General features: G+C 31.3%; 1 protein-coding gene across 2 annotated transcripts in view; it reads left to right on the top strand.

Moving 5' to 3' along the window:
• Positions 1-20,373, top strand: part of LOC114334431 (ribonuclease 3) — a 113,342-nt gene that overhangs the window by 24,838 nt on the left and 68,131 nt on the right. For both annotated transcript variants that reach the window (XM_050659623.1, XM_050659624.1), the window contains exons 3-6: positions 7,764-7,890; positions 11,671-12,038; positions 13,748-13,865; positions 19,239-19,527. In XM_050659623.1, the coding sequence (XP_050515580.1) occupies positions 7,764-7,890; positions 11,671-12,038; positions 13,748-13,865; positions 19,239-19,527 (902 nt within the window). The remainder of the gene's footprint in view (positions 1-7,763; positions 7,891-11,670; positions 12,039-13,747; positions 13,866-19,238; positions 19,528-20,373) is intronic.

The raw sequence follows: 20,373 nt of genomic DNA on the forward strand, positions 1-20,373 counted from the left end.
ATTCGAGGATTATAACTTAACTACAGGATAACTTTACGTTAAATATAACTTCGGTCATCCATCACACGGCTGAATAAATATTTATAAAAATAAACCAAAATGGGTGAAAATTTTATGTTAACATAGGTATTTGCACGAAATAATAATAATAAATAATTATTTCGTTGTGAAGCGAAACAAGAGCCGTCTTATTTTATTTAGTTCATAGAGCGCCAAAGGCACTCTAACTTTATATACTCGCATTAAAATTCGAAATATTTTTATGTAAAATATACTTACCTACTACATATAACAAAAACTCACAATTAACAATAATCTATTTTTTCAAATAGGCCAACAACTTCGTTCTATTACACAAAAATATAATAAATTAACTATAAATAAACACTACTTTCCTATGAAACAACAATATCGAATTCTTAAAATAATACACTACTGCACTGAACAGATATCGATAAAGATCACAGAACAGATAAGAGAAAATCTGACGCAGGTTTGTCAAAATGACAGTGACAATTTCTCTATGTTGCCTAATTAGTTATTAATAGGTATAATATGTTCGATTTCTTGTTAGAAATAAAAAATTTTAGTAGGTCCAAAATGACACAAAATCTAGGCATGGGATAAAAAAGTTTATTTGAAGAAAGTGTATTTTTTTGTTCTTCTTAATGTCGGTACAGACTTGTTTTTTTTAATATTGTATTTAATTACAGAGTAATTTCCACATACTAACATATTTCTCAAATTGGGCTCTGTACCGCCATTCTTTATTATATTACTAATATGTGTGCCAAATATCTCGACAAAATATTCAAAATTACAGTCGCAATCTTGGACCGCGTTTGTTGCTACCTGTTGATCGCTACTGTAGCCTCTTAATGGGATTTTTGGATCTTTTATACTTTTTTAGACTTTTGGATATTTTAGAATGTAACTATAATATAATAATATATAAACACACCGACATGCCGGACTGTTCAAAAACAATTAAAATATAGACCAGGGTAGAAAAATAAAAACGGGAAAAAAATCAATACAGGTATCTGAAGGTGCTAAATCGTAGGGAGGATATAGTTAATTAAAAATACATACAGAGGTACTCGTAAATCGACCTCATTTTTTTATAAAAAAATGCCAAAGTCAGAAAATATTGTTTTTTGCCTATAGCATTTTTAGTATCATATTTACAGCAAAAGTTGTGTTATGAAAGTTGTGTATCACAAAAAAACGATTAATTTGAATTTTTACAAGTTAAAATCCATCAAGAATTAACCGAGATAATTGCAAAAAACTACGTTTTTTGCACTATTTTGGAAATGTTAATAACTTTTACTAAATAGGTCGTAAGGAACTTATTGTACCTTGATCATGAAGTAATTAAGTGCCTTTATTAGTTTACAAAATCTCAAGAAGATCTCTTTGTTAGTTTACAAGTTATGTTAAATGTTTATCCCAGACATCGAATGTTTAAACAATCATTGTTGCCCAAGCAGTGTTTTCAGAGCTTTTTGGCAAAGTGCAATGACTACTTAAAGACTCAAAGTACTAAGAAAGTTAAAAAAAATAATATATTTGTTTTTTAAATGTTGTTAAACAAGTCGATAAAAAAATGGTAAGTTTTTTTCCTTATAAACAATTAGAATATCTTTGCCATTTTTTCTGATAAATAATTATAATTGGTTGTGTCAAAAATCTGGTAAAAAATGCACATTAAAATGAAAAACATAACTTTCTAGGACCAATAATAGCCAAGTTATACTTTTTTTTTTTGAAAAATCACATCTCTATTGTTTATAAATATTAAGAGTTGAAATTTTTACAGCATGGTAATAAATATCTATATTTTATATGACAATTGATAAGTACGAAATATCTTCTATTTAAAACGAGTAATAACCCTGTAAAATCAAGTTACTCACGCTGACTGAGCTGGGACCGTGTGATATGGAAGAATGTCGGAGTTCAGTTTCTCTAGTCGAGATTTTGCTATAGAAAGTTCAATTTGGAGCGCTTGAAAATTTTTATAATATCTCAGCTTCCAGAGAACGTAGAGCCTTCAATTTTTTTTAAATTGGGGTAACTCGACGAAAGAATAACAACTAGCTAATTTTCATTGACCGGAAAAATCTGAAAATTCTGGAAAATGGATTTTTTTATTCAACATTCTATTTACAACGTTAACAGTAATATATTTTGATAAATATTTTCATAAAATATTATAAATTTGTGAATAAATATTAAAATATAATTATAGTATGTATATATTTATTTATATACAGGGTTGTTCATTTTATTCGCCTTAGTGTCTGTACGGAAAAGACTTGATTTAAAAAAAATTTTTCAAAGAAATATACAAAGCTATTAACACTACAATCTAAAAATAATATGAATTATACAGGGTGCTTCAAAAAAGAGTAGTATGTTAAAGATATATTTTTTATGGAACACCCTACACCTGATCAAATTTGTGAATTGCTCAATTTGAAACAATATGCTAGCTGCTAGCTAGACTATACCTAAGTACAGGGTGTTTTAATTTATTTAAATTTTTAGAAAAATGTAAAATTTTAGAAAAAAATAAATATTTACGAATCTAAGAATCGGTGACAATTTTTTCTTGGATCTTCATAATAGACTATTTAGCATATTTAAACAGATGTTTATTGTAACAAAATTTATAATTACTTAGGTCCAGTTTCACCAACAACAAATAAATCAATGAATGCTATTCGTCGAATAAAATGTATTAGATGTTTAAGTTTATATTTTGTTTCAATATAATTTTAATAATTTAAAGTGAAACTGGCGAATTTACTTTCTTCTAAATATTTACAGTCAGATTAACTTCCCAATTTACTCAAAGAGTAAGTATTTCTTTGATAAATAAATAAAATAAGTCTTATTTGACGTTAGTAAAATGGAGATATGTCAGTTTATTGGTCGAATAACTTTAATCATAGAATAAACTACTATTCGTCATTGGTGAAACCGGCCATTAATCGTACATTTTTAGATTTAAAAACTAATTGGAAACAAAATCATTCTCAAATTAAGAAAAAATGTATATGTATAGATTATAATTATTGATCTTCGTTAATTCTACACAGTTTTTGTACAGATTTATTAATTTCTTAAATATTATCCCTAATTTTTTTAAACAAATCTTCTTCAACTTCACTTTTGTCATCTATAATAACTGTCAAAAGGTTGTAGCATCTTTTTTCGTCAGTATCATCTTTGCAATTTATGCAAAGCTCGGTACAATTGATTTATTTTAAGAAATTATGGATAATGTGAAAGAAATTGATGAACATGTACAAAAACTGTGTAGAATTAACGAAGATCAATAATTATAATCTATACATTTTTTTCAACTTGAGAACGTTTTTGTTTTCGATTAATTTTTAAACCTGAAATTGTACGATCATGTAATTATAAATTTTTTTACAATAAAATTCTGCTTAAATATGCTAAATAGTCTATTATGAAGATCCAAAAAAAAAATTTGTCACCGATTCTTAGATTCGTAAATACCTGTTTATTTTTTTTTCTAAAACATTACATTTTTTTTAAATTGAAATAAATCAAAACACCCTGTACTTAGGTATAGTCTAGCTTATTGTTTAAGGGCAAATTCAAAAATTTCATCAGGTGTAGGGTGTTCCATAAAAAATATATCTTTACATACCACTCTTTTTTGAAGCACCCTGTATAATTCATATTATTTTTAAATTGTAGTGTTAATGGCCCTGTATATTTCTATGAAGAATTTTTTTTAAATCAATTCGTTTTCCGTACAGACACCGAGGCGAATAAAATGAACAACCCTGTATACATACTATAATTATATTTTAATATTTATTCACAAATTTATAATATTTTATGAAAATATTTATCAAAATATATTAGTGTTAACGTTGTAAATGAATGTTGAATAAAAAATACATTTTCCAGAATTTTCCGATTTTTTTGGCCAATGAAAATTAGCTAGTTGTTATTCTTTCGTCGAGTTACCCCAAAAAAAATTAAAGGCTCTACGTTCTCTGGAAGGTGAGATATTGTAAAATTTTGCAAGCGCTCCAAATTGAATTTTTTATAGCAAAATCTCAACGCGAGAAACTGGACTCCGACATTCTTCCATATCACACGGTCCCAGCTCAGTCAGCGTGAGTAACTTGACTTTAAAGGGTTATTACTCGTTTTAAATAGAAGATATTTCGTACTTATTAATTGTCATATAAAATATAGATATTTATTACCATGCTCTAAAAATTTCAACTCTTAATATTTATAAACAATAAAGATGTGATTTTTCAATAAAAAAGTATAACTTGGCTATTATTGGTCCTAGAAATTTTTTTTCATTTTAATGTACATTTTTTTACCAGCTTTTTGACACATCCAATTATAATTATTTATCAGAAAAAATGACAAAGATATTCTAATTGTTTATAAGGAAAAAACTTACCATTGTTTTATCGACTTGTCTAACAACATTTAAAAAACAAATATATTATTTTTTTTAACTTTCTTAGTACTTTGAGTCTTTAAGTAGTCATTGCACTTTGCCAAAAAGCTCTGAAAACACTCCTTGGGCAACAATGATTGTTTAAACATTCGATGTCTGGGATAAACATTTAACATAACTTGTAAACTAACAAACAGATCTTCTTGAGATTTTGTAAACTATACTAAACTAATATTTTCTGACTTTGGTCTTTGTTTATAAAAAAAAATGAGGTCGATTTACGAGTACCTCTGTATGTATTATTAATAAACTATATCCCCCTACGATTTAGCACCTTCAAATACCTGTATTGATTTTTACCCTGAAATCGCTCATATTTATTTTTTTACCCTGGTGTATTGTGGAGAAACACAAAACACAAAAACACATACTTATTATGTGTTTTTGTAGATACACATTAAAACCCCTTGGCCCTATAATGAGGTATGTTCTTGTTTATGTTTTCAGTTTTGTTGAATGTTTTTGTTTTTAATTAATTTTTAAATCTAAATATGTACGATTAAATAATTATAAATATTATTACAATAAATATCTGTTCCCATATGCTGAATAGTCTATTATAAAGATCCAAGAAAAAGTTTGTCACCGATTCTTAGATTAGTAGATATTAATTTTTTTTTTCTTAAACCTTACATTCTTATAAAAATCGAAATAAATCAAAACACCATGTATTTACGTGTAGGAAACCCTTATAAAAATATAGCTTATTTTTTAAGGAAAATTCAAAAATGGCTCACGAGTAGGGTGTTCCATAAGAGAAAATATAACTTTAATATACCCCTCTTTTTTGAAGCACCCTGTATAATTTTCATTAGTTTTAGATTGTAGTGTTAATTGCCCTGTAAATTGCTGTCAAGAATTTTTTTTTAAATATCAAGTCGTTTTCCGTACAGAGACCGAGGCAAATACGATGAACCACCCTGTATATATATAAAGATATATATACTATACATTTATTATTTATTTACAAATTTATAATATATGTTATGAAAATATTTATTAAAATATATTAGTGTTAACGTTGTAAATTAATGTTGAATAAAAAAGTCCATTTTCCAGAATTTCCCGATTTTTCCGGTGAATGGAAATTAGCTAGTCGTTATTATTTCGTCCAGTTACCCCAATTTAAAAAAAATGAAGGCTCTACGTTCTTTGGAAGCGGAGTTATTGTAAAATTTTTCAAGTGCTCCAATTTGAACTTTCACTACCAAAATCTCGAAGCGCGAAAGCGGACGCAGAGATCCTTCCCCCATCACACGGTCTCAGTTAAGTCAGCTCGAGTACCTTCATTTTAAAGGGTTATTACTCATTTTAAATAGAGTATATACTGTAGTTATTAATTGAAATGTAAAATATATATGTCTATTATGATTTTTTGCAAATTTCGACTCTTAATATTTATAAACAATACAGATATGATTTAAAAAAAAAAAAAGTATAACTTGGGTATTATTGGTCATAGAAAGTTTATTTTTAGTTTTTAATGTGAATTTTTTTACCACTTTTCTGATACAACTAATTATAATTATTTGTCGTGAACAATAACAAAGTTATTCTAAATGTTTATAAGGAAAAAACTCGCTATTTATTAAACGACTTGTTTAAGAACATTTAAATAATATATGTATCATTTTTTTTTAATTTCTTAGTAGTCTGAGTCTTTAAAAACTCATTTCACTTTGCTAAAAATCTCTGAAAATACTCCTGGGGCAACAATACATGTTTAAACATTCAACGTTTTGGATAAACAATTAACGTAACTCGTAAACTAACAAAACGATCTTCTTGATATTTTGCACTCTAATAAAAGCACATAATATCCTCATAATTAAGGTACAATATGTTCCTTAGGGCATATTTAGTAAAAGTTATTAACATTTACAAAATAGTGCAAAAAATGTGGTTTTTTACAATTATCTCGGTTAATTATTTATCAATTTTAACTAATCAAAATTAAAATTAATCGTTTTTTTATGATACACAACTTTCATAATAAAACTTTTGCTGTAAACATGATACAAAAAATGCTACAGGCAAAAAACAATATTTTCTGACTTTAGCCTTTGTTTATAAAAAACTGAGGTTGATTTGCGAGTACCTCTGTATGTATTTTTAATTAACTATGTCCCCCCTACGATTTAGCACCTTCAAATACCTGTATTGATTTTTACCCTGAAATCGCTCATTTTTATTTATCTGCCCTGGCGTAATAGAACAGTTCTCAGTGAATAGCACGTTGCAACCGCTGACATGTAGTTTATGTTAGAACGGAGAATGGTCGGCACGGGACGGGCACGGGAAAATAATCGTCACCCACTCTGCGAGCACGGCTGGTAGACGGTGCCCGTCCCCGTTGTCGTTCTGTCACGGTGTACTATAAACTACACAATGTCTTTCATATCACACGATTCCCGCAAAACAGCCGTTTCGTGCACAGCGCATTCTAACATAAATCAGACTTAAGGGGTTACATAGGTCTTGGGGGTAAAAACAGTGAGTTTTTAAAAAAATTATATCTCGAAAACTAAAAATTATTTTTATTTATAATTGGAACATGTAAAAGTATAGTACTTAAGGTACTCTCAAAAAAATTTTCAGCCAAAAATATTCATTTTTGTAGAGTTGACTGCAATTTTTCGACAACAGCCCTTTTTTGCGGTGGGCAGCATAACTAAGTCCACTCTCATCTGAAATCAAAAAGTCAAAAAGTTTCTTGTAGTTTATACCTCTGGCGAGTGAATGAACGAAGGAATTAAAAAAAAATGAAATTAGATTTTACATAAGTTTAAACACATTTTCGACCCCAATTTTTCTCATTTTTTCAAAAATGACCATTTTTAAGTAGTTTTTTTTTATAAAACAAAAACATATAAAAAACATATAATAAAAATTCCTTCGTTCATTCACTAGCCAGAGGTATAAACTACAAGAAACTTTTTGATTTCAGATGAGACTGGACTTAGTTATGCTGCCCACCGCAAAAAAGGGCTGTTGTCGAAAAATTGCAGTCAACTCTACAAAAATGAATATTTTTGGCTGAAATTTTTTTTGAGAATACCTTAAGTACTATACTTTTACATGTTCCAATTATAAATAAAAAAAAATTAGATTTCGAGATATAATTTTTTTAAAAAGTAACTTTTTTACCCGCAAGACCTATGTAACCCCTTAAATAAGAGATTTGAATGCAACCCCTCATTACGATTTTTTTTATGGCTGTATATTATATTTTTAGGCCGATCTAGATACAGCCAAAGACGTAGAAGTAGAAGCCGCAGTTATGAATACAAACGACGACGAAGATCTAGAACTAGAACGCCATCTAGAGGACATTCGAGATACAGGAGTCCTTCAATAAAAAGGTTTGTAAACTGTTAAGAATGTCCAGGATATAGTCTGGAAAAAGACTTATACTGGGAACACAGTTTTTCTTCTTTTGTGGACCCGAACTTTCACAGAGCTTGTAAATTCTCATGGATTATCTTTAGGAACAATTTTAGGAGATTACTTATGAGTATGAGGTTTATCGTACGGTATTCTTCGCATTCTTTGGCTCCTGTTTTTTTTTGGAAGTGCAATAAACTCAGACTTCAACCATTCTGTTGGTATTTCTCCAGAGTTGTATATCTTATTGAGTATCTTTATGAGTCGTTTTATCTATTGATTCGTTGTTCATTGTTGCCGCACATCAAAGAAACATGAAACGTAAAACATGAAACATAAAACCTGAAACACGTTTCATGAAAATAAAACAATGCTAAACGAATAGAAGTCCGCATACCAATGAAACGAGTGTGATTCATGCGTGTGAAACATTTTTATCTTCCGAAGGCGCACACCAAAGAAACATGAAACGTGAAACACGTTTCATGGAAATAAAACACTGCTAAACAAATAGACGTCCGCATATCTATGAAACGAGTGTGATTCATGCCCATGAAACATTTTTATCTTCTTGAAACGTGTTTCATGAAATAGGACGTGTTCTATTTTTCGATATCAGTTTCATTGTTTTGAATAATTAATTACGTGCGTAAAATAAATGCCGACCAAGAATTTAATATTGCATTGGTTTCTGTGGTGGAGCAGAACGAAGAGTTGTACAGTTATAACCTGGAGTGGTACTCGAATAGACAATAGCAAGAAAATATCGTTTTTTTTTAACCAGGACCGACAATAAAACAATGTAAATGTTTTAATACTATTCTATAAAATTATTGAAATTTAGCAAGATGATTATGTTGTATTTAATTCGTTTGCAACCAAATATTATGTACTATGGTTATGATTTTTGGACAGTAATAAAAGAGTTTCCACAACAGCAACGACCTCGTCATCATCACTTTCTATTATTTACTATACAAATTTTATTTTTGTTTTTATGATTAGTATATTAGTGTAGGCAACAGAGGTTAAACTTCGCAAACTCGACACAAGTCCGGTTTTAATTTTTTCTGGTATATCAAGCGGTGCTTATTATGAGACTAACATTTTCTTAAAAGATTTGCCCCGGAACACCCATTTTCATTCCTTTAAAGGGGGTAGGGAAAATCCTACTCCGTCAGTAGGGTTTTTTATAATATATTACGGTTATTGCAAGCAACATCCCTGCGGAAACTACCCTTATCCCTGAAAATAAGTTTCGCGAGCATGTTTTTACGATTTTTTCATTACCTATATATATTTTTTGAAACAACGCTTATACAGAATTAAAGACCACTATTTGCTCTACAAATAAGGTATTATGCATTTTTTTCGTATAAGCAACCGATACGGCACAGTGGAGCCGCAAACCTCAGAAATGCTTTAGCGGGCTCCAGTTTTTGTTTTTTTTTCGTCACCTATTCATTTTATTAATAACATACTTATGACAAATAAAAGAACACACTGTCTGCTACATATTATGACCTATACATATTTTACTTTCTTTGTACCCTAAAGCCACAGTGGTGGCCCAGAGTAAATTTTTGCATATTTTCTTTATTCATTTTCCTTTTTTTTTTGGGGTGGTTTCAGGGAAAATATGGGGGTGAATTATACAAATTTGCAAATAACACTTGTATATAGGTAATCGCTGAAAGGTTTTTTAGCGGTTCAGATGGTATAAAAAGGAACTTTTTAAAATTTAACACCCTGTACTTAAAAAATCGACAATGCCCTTAAATGAAACGTATACCAAAAAATCAGACATTTATTTGTGATTAATTGCCGCTGGGTTGCTTCTTGATTCCCATTACGGTTAGGGAAAAATAATTTTTTTAAAACATCTTTTTTAAAAACTTGTCAATTTTGGGGCGCCACCTCCGCTAAACGGTGTGTGATAGATATATGCTGTCGCGGAATAAATTTGTAGGAAATATAGTCCTCTTCATATTTCTATTAAGGAATTTTTTGCAATAACGTACAGTAAGGGCTACGTTTCGCAAAAACCACAAACTACCCTCTTTAAAGGGATGAAAATGGGTGTTCTGGGGCGAAATATTTTAAGCAAAAGTTAGTCTCATTAAAAGCACCCCTTGATATACTAAAAATAAATAAAACCGGACTTGTGTCGAGTTTGTGAAGTTCAACCTCTGTTTCCTACACTTTATAACATGAAACGGTTTCGTTCTTCACAATTTATTTGTTTTATGTTTCACGTTTTATGTTTCACGTTTCTTTAATATTAAAAAGCAATTAAAGAGCGGCACCGACAGCAACGACCACGTCACTATCCATTGCCGACTATACAAATTTTATTTTTATAGTCATCGATTAGCATATCACATGAAACGGTTACTTTTTTTTACAATTTATTTGTTTCATGTTTCACATTAATGTTTCACGTTTCATGTTTCTTTGATGTTCCTTAGTTTGAGTAGTTCTGCTTGTATATTATCGGGACCTACTGCTTTGCCATCCTTTAGCTCTGTTATTGTAGAACAAACTTTCTGCTGTAATATTCTTGGTCCATCATTTAACTGTTCTTCTAGCTCAAAGGTGTTATCTTTTTGATCTTCAAATAGTTTCTCTAGGTATTCTTTCCACGTTCTTCTTTTATTTTGCTTGTCCAAGATCATGTTTCCGTCAGAATCAGTTCCATTGCTTCCTTTTCTTTCGCTTCTTTGATTTTCCTTGTTATTGTTATATTTTTCGTTTTATATCTATCCGGGTCATTTTTGACTTTTCTTCTTTCGTCCAGATCATATTCAGGATCTCATCTGTCATCCTTCATTTTTTCTTGATTAATTTATCTGCCTTTATGTGTTTGCCTTTACATTTTGAACTATTTCTTTAATCTGTTTGATCTTTTGCTCTTCAGCAGAAGATCTTTCAATATACGTATATCGTATGATGAGTACCAAAGTGAAATATAGGAAGAAAACATCTGGATTGCGAACTAGAATACAGAGAATAAGGTATTCCAAGGAAATTAGCAAACTAATTTTAAGGTGATACAGTAGCGATCAACAGGTGTCAACAAACGCGGTCCAATATTGCGAAAGTTCTGCAAACTTTCAAAAGTGTGGCAACATTGCGTCGGTAATTCGACACTGACAGTGACGTTTATACTATCAAAAACAATAATTTTTATACACATAGGCGCGAAATGTTGCCAAGTCAGTGATGTTCGATTTCTTGTTATAAAAAAATCGATTTTTAGTAGTTCCAAGATTACACAAAATCTAGGAATGCGATAAAAAAATTTATTTGAAGAAAGTGTATTTTTTTGTCTTTCTTAATGGCGGTACAGGCTCCTTTTTTCAATATTTTATTTAGTTGTAGAGTAATTTCCACATACTAACATATTTCTGAAATTGGGCTGTGTACCGCCATTCTTTATTATATTACGAACATGTGTGCCAAATATCTCGACAAAATATTCAAAATTAGAGCCGCAATCTTGGAACGCGTTTGTGGCTACCTGTTGATCGCTACTGTTCGCTCTTAATAACAGGTAGTTTAGACGTAGATGACAGCAGACTAGAACGGTTGGTCATAAAACCATATGTAACAACATCCATTAACAGTAAAAATGTATATAATATCAATAATTACACAGTCAAAAACTACACAAGTGAGTTAACAGCTATAAGATGCTTTGAGCATCAAAATCATAATTTTGCCAAAAACTTCACCTAATCTAAAAAAATATTTCGCAGATCAAAGAAGCCCACACCCTCTGAAATACCATCCGAGTCCGAAAGAGACCAACTCCTTTCGAAATGGCGCAAGAACTACTGCTCAACCAAGCAACAACTCTCCGACAAACTGGAGGAGCTAGCTTCCATGACTGTCGAAGATATTCTAGAAAACGAGAAAAACATCTGGACGCGTTCGACACCAGCTGAACTGTATTACCAGAGAGACCTGGAAAAGCCGACGGTAGTGAATGCTACGCAGAAGCTCAAACAGCTGTGTGATGAGTTTGAGGAGGGCTTGGTGACGAGGGCGAGGAAGGTGAACGCAAAGAAACCGAAGTATGTGCCTCCTCCAAGGAAGAATAGAGCTAGATTATGTAAACACAAAAGTAAGTATAACTCTTGTACTTTACAGCAAAGACGTGCACTTGGTACATAGGATAGCTGTATAAAAGATAGTCGGTAACCAATAATAATAGTGCTGTCGCCAGGGGGGGTACAACTGCATCCTTTATTCAGGTGGACTTACCTAAGTTTTTTTTATGTATTTTGACCCGTAGAACACGAATTTTTCGGGTAACAGCTGATCCGGATATCGATAAGATTCTTATAGACAAAGAACTTGAGGAATTACATAACAGCGATTTTTAGCAAAAAAAAACATTTTTTTATATATTTCTTGGGTCGTTCTAAGCAGAAATATTTTTAAGCTAATAATTAATTTCTAATAAGTTTTTTCGTAGGCTGCATAGTTTTCGAGATAAACGCGGTTGAACTTTCAAAAAATCGAAAAATTGCAATTTTTGAACCCGAATAACTTTTGATTAAAAAATAAAATAGCAACTCTGCTAACCGCATTTGAAAGTTCAAGTCAAATTATATCGGTTTTGATTATTTGTATTGCTAAAAATTAATTTTTTTTATTGTTAAACAAAGCTATAAACAAATAGTGTTTGAGCGTTTTCACGCGTGCCCGCTATGCGTGCTACGAAGAAATTGCCTATTTGAAGGCGCTTTTTTATCGGAGAAAATACCAACGTCAAATTTTTTTTTCTCTGATTCTGGCCTTGTTTTAGAACTAGAACCTTTAGCCACGTAATTGTATAACTTATCACTAAGTCAGGTGTAATGTGTAGTGTGTGTGTTGAGTAAGTGTCTTGTTACTTTGCAAAGTCGACGTCATTGTCTTTGCAAAGAGACGCTAATTGTATCCGAACGTCTGCGGTCCCTCCGGTGAGTACGGATCCCACAACCAACGTCAAATTAATATCAAACAAAATTTATGTTCTGTGACTAGTTCATGTTTATTTATATTTATACTTTTGAGGTTAGATTAAAAATACGTTTTTCTTATAGTATCACAAAAGCGCCTGAAAACGCGCAAATACTATTTGTTCAATAGCGTTGTTTAACAATAGAAAAATTAATTTTTATCAATGCAAAAAATCAAAACTTGTTTAATTTGCCTTGAACTTTCAAATGCTGCAAGCAGAATTGCTATTTTATTTTTTATTCAAAAGTTTTCAAAATTTGCAATTTTTCGATTTTTTTAAAGTTCAATCGCATTGATCTCGAAAACTATGTATCCTACGAAAAAACTTGTAGGGACATTGTTTGCTTAGAATGTCCCAAAAAATACAAAAAAAATGTTTTGTTTTGCGAAAAATTGCTTTTTTGTAATTTTGCAAGTTTTTTGTTATAACAATATTATCGACATCCGGATCAACTGTTATCCAAAAAATTCGTATTCTACTGGTCAAAATACATAAAAAAACTTGGGTAAGTCCATCTAAATAAAGGAGACTGTTGTACCCTCCCCCCTGGCGACAGCACTATAACGTTTTCAGTTCAATTCGTAACATTTCATTTTTGTTTATATTAATATTTTCAATTTTATTCGTTACCAACTGTGTACCTCTCTGCAATCTATGCTTCGGAGTACCTACCATATCTTCGCTTCTAACATAATTTTTATAGGCAAATTAAAGCTTTTATTAAAACTACTTCTGCAATTTTTGGGACGCCCCAATTTAGATTAGGTTAGCTTAAGTTGCTGTCTTCATGTTGTTGTTACATTAACTTGTCGCCTTCGTTACAGCTGAAGCTCAGAGCAGCTCCGATAGTTCGGACGCGGATATAACCGACGAAGAAGACTGTACAATGGAAGAACTACAAAGAAAGCAGCAGCATCCTGACCGACTTCACCCGGAAATGTGGTAAGCTCATCAATTTAAAATTTTTAGGGCATTGACCACTTCATACTTAGATCAAGGAATATTTCAGAATTTCAAATTGATTTACCGAACTGTTTTCATTAAAAGACTTTAGCGTTTATTGACAGTGACAGTTCATTGACAAAAAAAAAACAAATTTATCCAATCCGCTTATCTCTGATGAAAAATTTAAAACAAACAAAAATTGACACATACTTTTAAAAAGTTAAACATAAAGTTAAGTTAAAAATAAAACGTAGTACGATAGGTTGTCTTTTTGCATATAGTCATAAAACAATATATTCGCGGTGTGCAAGTACTTGGAAGGGAAACGAGAAACGACCGTGCGCGAGTCGCGGAGAAATATTGCAACTATCCTAAATAATTCATATTGTCAATTGAAATTGTCAAATTGACGTATATTTCATACCTTCTGTCATTGAAGCAGAAAAATTATATATTGCTCCACAATATTGATATATTGATATGATATGCAATTATTATATAAAAGTAAATTTAATTAATTGTATTTTGCTTGCAGTACTGCATTTTAATAATCAATTTTATTTACTACATACAATTAGGGATTCCAATGAACTGTCAGTGGTGGTCGGTGGATGGCTAAACTGAGATGGCCATAGACATAGTTAAGGGGGGTGGTCATGGCGTATCTAATGTTTACATTGAATATTGACAAATTTGTAAAGAATATCCTGTTTGGTTTTGCTTTTTTGTTAATTGTGTAGCGAAATTTGTGAAATTGTGATAGCAAATTAAATATGAAGTGGTTTAAACATTGGATACGCCTATGGATGACAGTTTCGCCATCCAGCAGCCATATTATATCACGTGATTTGGAATGCCTAATTGTTTAAGTTTGCATAACATAACCTGCATCTTATTTTTTCTTCTTATTATTTTTTTGGATTATGGCCTTGACAATTATCCAGCAACCAGGACTAATATAATTGGCCAATATAATTAAAAGTGCGAATAAAAGTACAGAGCGTAGAAATAGAGGTCGCTTTGCCGAACTTACACGGTCCCAATAGACTCAAAGTACTGTTATGAAACTGACTTTACTATTTTATTATTTATATTTTTAGGCATAAGTTTAATTTAAATAAAGGAAGACTTACTTTATATTATTTTATTTTACATCACTTATTTAATTTATTTAAATAGTTACAAATAACTCAAACTAACACCTCTAATTTATTTACAAACTCAAAATGTATGATTTTACTAACTAAACATAATAATTCCGATAACTAATACATTATAAAATACACGGCGTACAACTCGATTCGCATACAATAATATTATTACGCGTCGATAACTGACTGACTGGCCTGCTGACGGAGTTTTCCTTCTTATATACTTCGGTAGCGCTCGTCTCGAATGCGAATGCCGTGGTAAGGACTCGTATTCTCTCGTAACGACTCGAATCTTCGATCAGAAATAAGCCAGGTTGTGAGCAGCATTATAAATAGTGTCACAGTACTTTATTGCTTTTCAAAATATGTCCCATCAAGATTTATACACTTTTGCATACGTTCAAACCAATTGGTAAAGCAGTTATTCCAGTCTTCATTTGACACCTGCAAAATCGCTGTTTTAATGGCATCGATGGCTTCTTCTGGCCACTGGAATCGTCGCCCACGCATTAAATTCTTGATCTTTGGGAACGTGAAGAAGTCGTTGGGACTTAGGTCGGGGCTATACAGTGGATGGTTTAACAATTTGATGTTTTGAAGTTCCAAAAACTCTATTGTCTTTTCGGCAGTGTATGCACTTGCATTGTCATAATGTAGGATGATTCGCCGTTGTGTGTTGCTTTGTCGGAGTTTCGCGATAACTTCTGGTAAACAAACGGTTATATACCAATCAGAAGTAACCGTTCTTCGATCTTCTAAAGCAATTGTTGCGACATGTCCAGATTTTGACACAAAAGTTGCGACCATTTTCTTTGACACGGCTTTGACACACCACAAAAAAAAAGCGGCACGACGCTTCTTTTAAAAGACAAAAAGTTTAATTATGATGAGTGGTTCCTGAGATACAACCCGTTTAAATAATTACATATACAGCTTTCAAATGAGCATATTTGTGTTTTTAACGTTAAAAGGTACACTTGTAGTAAGTTTATCTAAAAAAAGTCTACAACTGGAAAAAATATGTAAGTTTTCTTTTCTTATAAATAATGCGTTAGCAAGTTTGCCATTTAATAATGCGTTAGTTAGATGGCTCTACTCGAGTTACTTGGGAACAAAAAAAGAATGAAAAAAATTGGTCCATGGGAAGCCGAGAAAATGCATTTTTTTAACGTATACCGATTTTGAACTTTGAGATTACATTTTCTCCAATTTGGCAATTTTCACTCGTAATATCGATAGTTTTTATTATAATAATATATGTTATGAGTATTTTGAAGATATGACAATTGGTGTGGAGAAAGAGGACAAAAATAAAAAGGTGATGGTTTGAAAATTATGATCCTATTGTTTATATCTTTGCCGTAAATGCCGGTCAACTTTGACCGGTTGTATCTCAGGAACCACTCATCACAATTAAACGTTTTTTCTTTTAAAAGAAGCGTCCTGCCGCTTTTTTTCCAATACTAGTCCGTTCTTTAACGGTAAAATATTGCAAAATCTCTAAATTGTAAAGAACCGCTTGGATTGACATGAAATTTGGCATACACATAGCTAACAAGTCAAAGAAAAAAAGTGATATTGTGCCGATATGTGATTTTACCCTGGGGGTGGTTGTCAACCCCTCTTGGGGGTGAAAAAATTTTCGTCCAAAGAAAGTCAGGAAATGGATAAACTGGCTAATTTTAAGTATATTTTGTTCTATAGAGTTTTTTCACTAAGTCAATACTTTTCGAGTTATTTGGCAGTGAATATGTCCATTTTTTCAACAAAATAACCACGCTTTTAGACCGTTTTTCGCAAATAACTCAAATAGTAAGTATTTTGTGGAAAAAACATTCTTAGCAAAAATATAGCCTGTAAAAAATTTAAAAAAAATGGTGTATACATCACGTCTCTACACCTAGTAGAAGCAGAGTTATAGCAAATGAAATATAGGTTCATATTCGTCAAATTCCAAATGAAATACTAACGTGAAATAACCAAAAATGAAGCACATTTCGGGGAAAACTCATTACAACTTATTTAAAGTGTTTAAAAAAAGCTTCATTTTTGTTTTATAAAAAAATTTCTAGCATCAAAATTAAACAAGTTACGCTCAAAATAAAGTTAGTCCCTTTTGGTTTTGGTAAAAAAATTTATAATTTATAATTTTTGTCCAATAGAAAAACAAAAAAATACATGATATTCAGAAAAGCAAATCTAACTTTTTTTTGTTTTTCGAGATTTTTGGTATCTCTAACAATTTTTAAGTTATTTTGAAAAAAAAGCATATTTTTCAAAATTTAAATTTTTAAAAATTTTACTCTGAAACCAAATTTTTCCAACAATAAGCACTTTGAATCGATGAAACTTACAGATCATATAAACACAACATAAGTAAAATAATTTGTGGAGCGGTAACGAATAATTTAATTTAAGTTGCGAATTAGGGGGGTGGTCTTCCCGATTTTTTTTTGCAAAAACAAAAGGGACCAACTTTATTTTGAGCGTAACTTGCTTAAATTTAATGCTAGAAACTTTTTGTAAAAACAAAAATAAAGCTTTTTTTAAACACTTTAAAAAAGTTATAATAGGTTTTCCCCAAAAAGTGCTTAATTTTTTGGATATTTCACGTCGAAATATTCTATTTGAAATTTGGTGAATATTTTTCATATATTCTATTTTTCATTGGCTATAACTCTGGTTCTGCGAGATCCAGAGACCTAAAGCGTACACCATTTTTTTTACTTTTTTATAGGCTATATTTTTGCTAAGAACGTTTTTTTCGTCAAAATGCTTAATTTTTGAGTTAATTGCGAAAAACCGTCTAAAAATGTGGTTATTTTGTTGAAAAATGAACATATTCACTTGCAAATAACTCGAAAAGTGTTGACTTGGCGTAAAAGCTCTATAGAACAAAAGTTACTTAAAATTAGTCAGTTTACTCATTTCCGGACTTATTTTGGACATATATTTTTTCACACCCAAGAAGGTAAAGTGTCTTTGTATACAAAAATCATAGTTATTGTCTGTTCGCTAAACTCAGACACAACTGGCTAGTGATTTTAGTTGGTAATTTTTTTGATTTTTGTCAATTTTGGCAAAATTACTAACTATTTAGTAATTATTTTTTGACAATTTTAGGAATTATAATACAAAATTATTTACTAAAATCACTAGCCAGTTGTGTATGAGTTTAGCGAACCGACTATATTCTTATGTATCATAATTATTGTGATTACCTATTATAGCGACCGTAAATTTTTAATTAACAATTCAATTGTTGCTAAACTGTTCATTCAATTTCCATCGGCTTCTGGAATTATAATCTATACGAAAAGAGCTTTTATATTACCAAGTTATTTAATTATAGATAAACAATTACTTATCTAAAATTTTAGTTAAAAATTAAAGATTTTGTTGGAAAAACCCGCATTTTCCGGGGAAAATTTTCGTCGAAGTAAATCGGGAAAAACACGTCTCTATGCAAAATTTAATTACGGTGAATTTTTATTTGGGTGTTTTTGGTGTAAAGTTAAAATCTTTGGAAATATAGAGCAAAAATTGAAAATTTTTGGCGGGCGCCATTTTGTTTATAAAAAAAAGTAGCACACTATCTGCGGACTTTGCATACCTATATTATTAATAACGAGCCATCCACAATTATTGGAATCAAAGCTATCCGTGGAAAAAATTACGTATGTCTTGTTTTAATCTGAAAGACCGCCGGAGTGTGCCGTCACGGCCAACTGCGGCTATATTCAGTGTTGTTATGATCACTTTTTCAAACAAGGAATAAATATTGAAAACACGTTGAAACGATACCCAATCTCAAGACCTTTTAATTCGTATAAAGTTAAAATTTTGCTTCCTCTGCTACTTTTTATGCTCAATTATAGTGTTTTTTTTTTAAGTTGACGTACGTACACTGACAAGTATCTGTCAAAGTTGACGTAAACTGGAAAGTACATCTGAATTAATAATAGACATGCACTAAAGTTAGTCGTATTGATGACAGTTGGGGAAACATGGGCGACCCGTATAGTATGTTGTTTTATGCTTTGTATTAGTATAATATTAAAGTAGTTTGAGTAGGTTTCCGGTTATGTACAGAATTATATTTGCTTATTATATAAGTACATAATATATAAACAAAGTTCTAAATATCTTTCTTTCCAAACATCTTTCAATTTTAGTGGCCGTTATTGACAGAATTTACTATATCTTAAAATAATTCCAGGTTTAATGAGCCTGGCGAAATGAACGACGGTCCCTTGTGCCGCTGCTCTTTAAAATCCAAGAAGTCCGGCATACGTCACGGTATCTATCCAGGCGAACAGCATTTGCCACCGTGCGAGATGGACTCGAATAACGCCAACAGGTTGTTTCATTACCGCATCACGATATCTCCCCCGACGAACTTTTTGATCAAGACTCCCACCATCATACATTTCGATGAGCACGAGTTCATCTTTGAGGGATTTTCCATGTTTTCGCATCATCCTCTAGAAAAACTACCAAATTGCAAGGTAAGTGGCTTTTTGTATTGACAATATATTGGAGGTTATCTTCTTTTTGTGTGCTGTGTTTGTTTTCAATCTTTGGTTGTCGTCGTATTAACAAGCTGATGAAATGTTTCTGGGTCGGCAGCTATATGAAACAATTCCTCAATTGTTCGACTTGTCAGGAGAGTTGTTTTTTTCTCTTCAGACCCAGCGTTTTCCTTTGAATTTGCCCTGAATAATCAACCGAAGTAAACCATATTTAGGTCCTCTCATTATAGGAAAGAAATATTGGACCTTCCTCATTTTGATGATGTTGATCAATTCTCGCTATGTGCATAGTCCACAAAACACGTTCGTTAGATATGTGTGCTGTCCACGGGATTCTAAGCATGCGACAGTAACACCACAACTCAAACGCTTCTAATTTATTAAGATTTATTGTTGTTGTCCAGGTTTCACATCCATAAAACAAAGCGGACCAGAAGTAGCACTTTAATACTCTGACGTCTGGTCAATGACCAGAGTTCTACTGCACAATACAGAACGCCAGTTAATAAAGCTTTTTTGTGTAAGTTATATTCTGGTCGAAATTTCCTGGTCATTTTCAACACTGCAATGAATCCAGCTACCCAGATAGCTAAAGTGTTCCACTCTTTCCAGGATCTAAAGTGTTTCACCCTTCAATATTAATTTTTACGACCACGATCCATTTTTGTTCTTTGCGTTGATTGTTAAACCCTCTTGAATTCATTCGTTATTTACAGCGTGCAACAGGGTATGAAAGTCTTCTAGACAGGGTTTAAACCAAGGTTTAAACCAACTGGTTTTTTTAAGAAAAAAAAAACAAACTGGTTTAAACCAACTGGCTTA

This window comes from Diabrotica virgifera, chromosome 8 (assembly GCF_917563875.1).
Source record: "Diabrotica virgifera virgifera chromosome 8, PGI_DIABVI_V3a".
Classification (NCBI taxonomy): Eukaryota; Metazoa; Arthropoda; class Insecta; order Coleoptera; family Chrysomelidae; genus Diabrotica; species Diabrotica virgifera.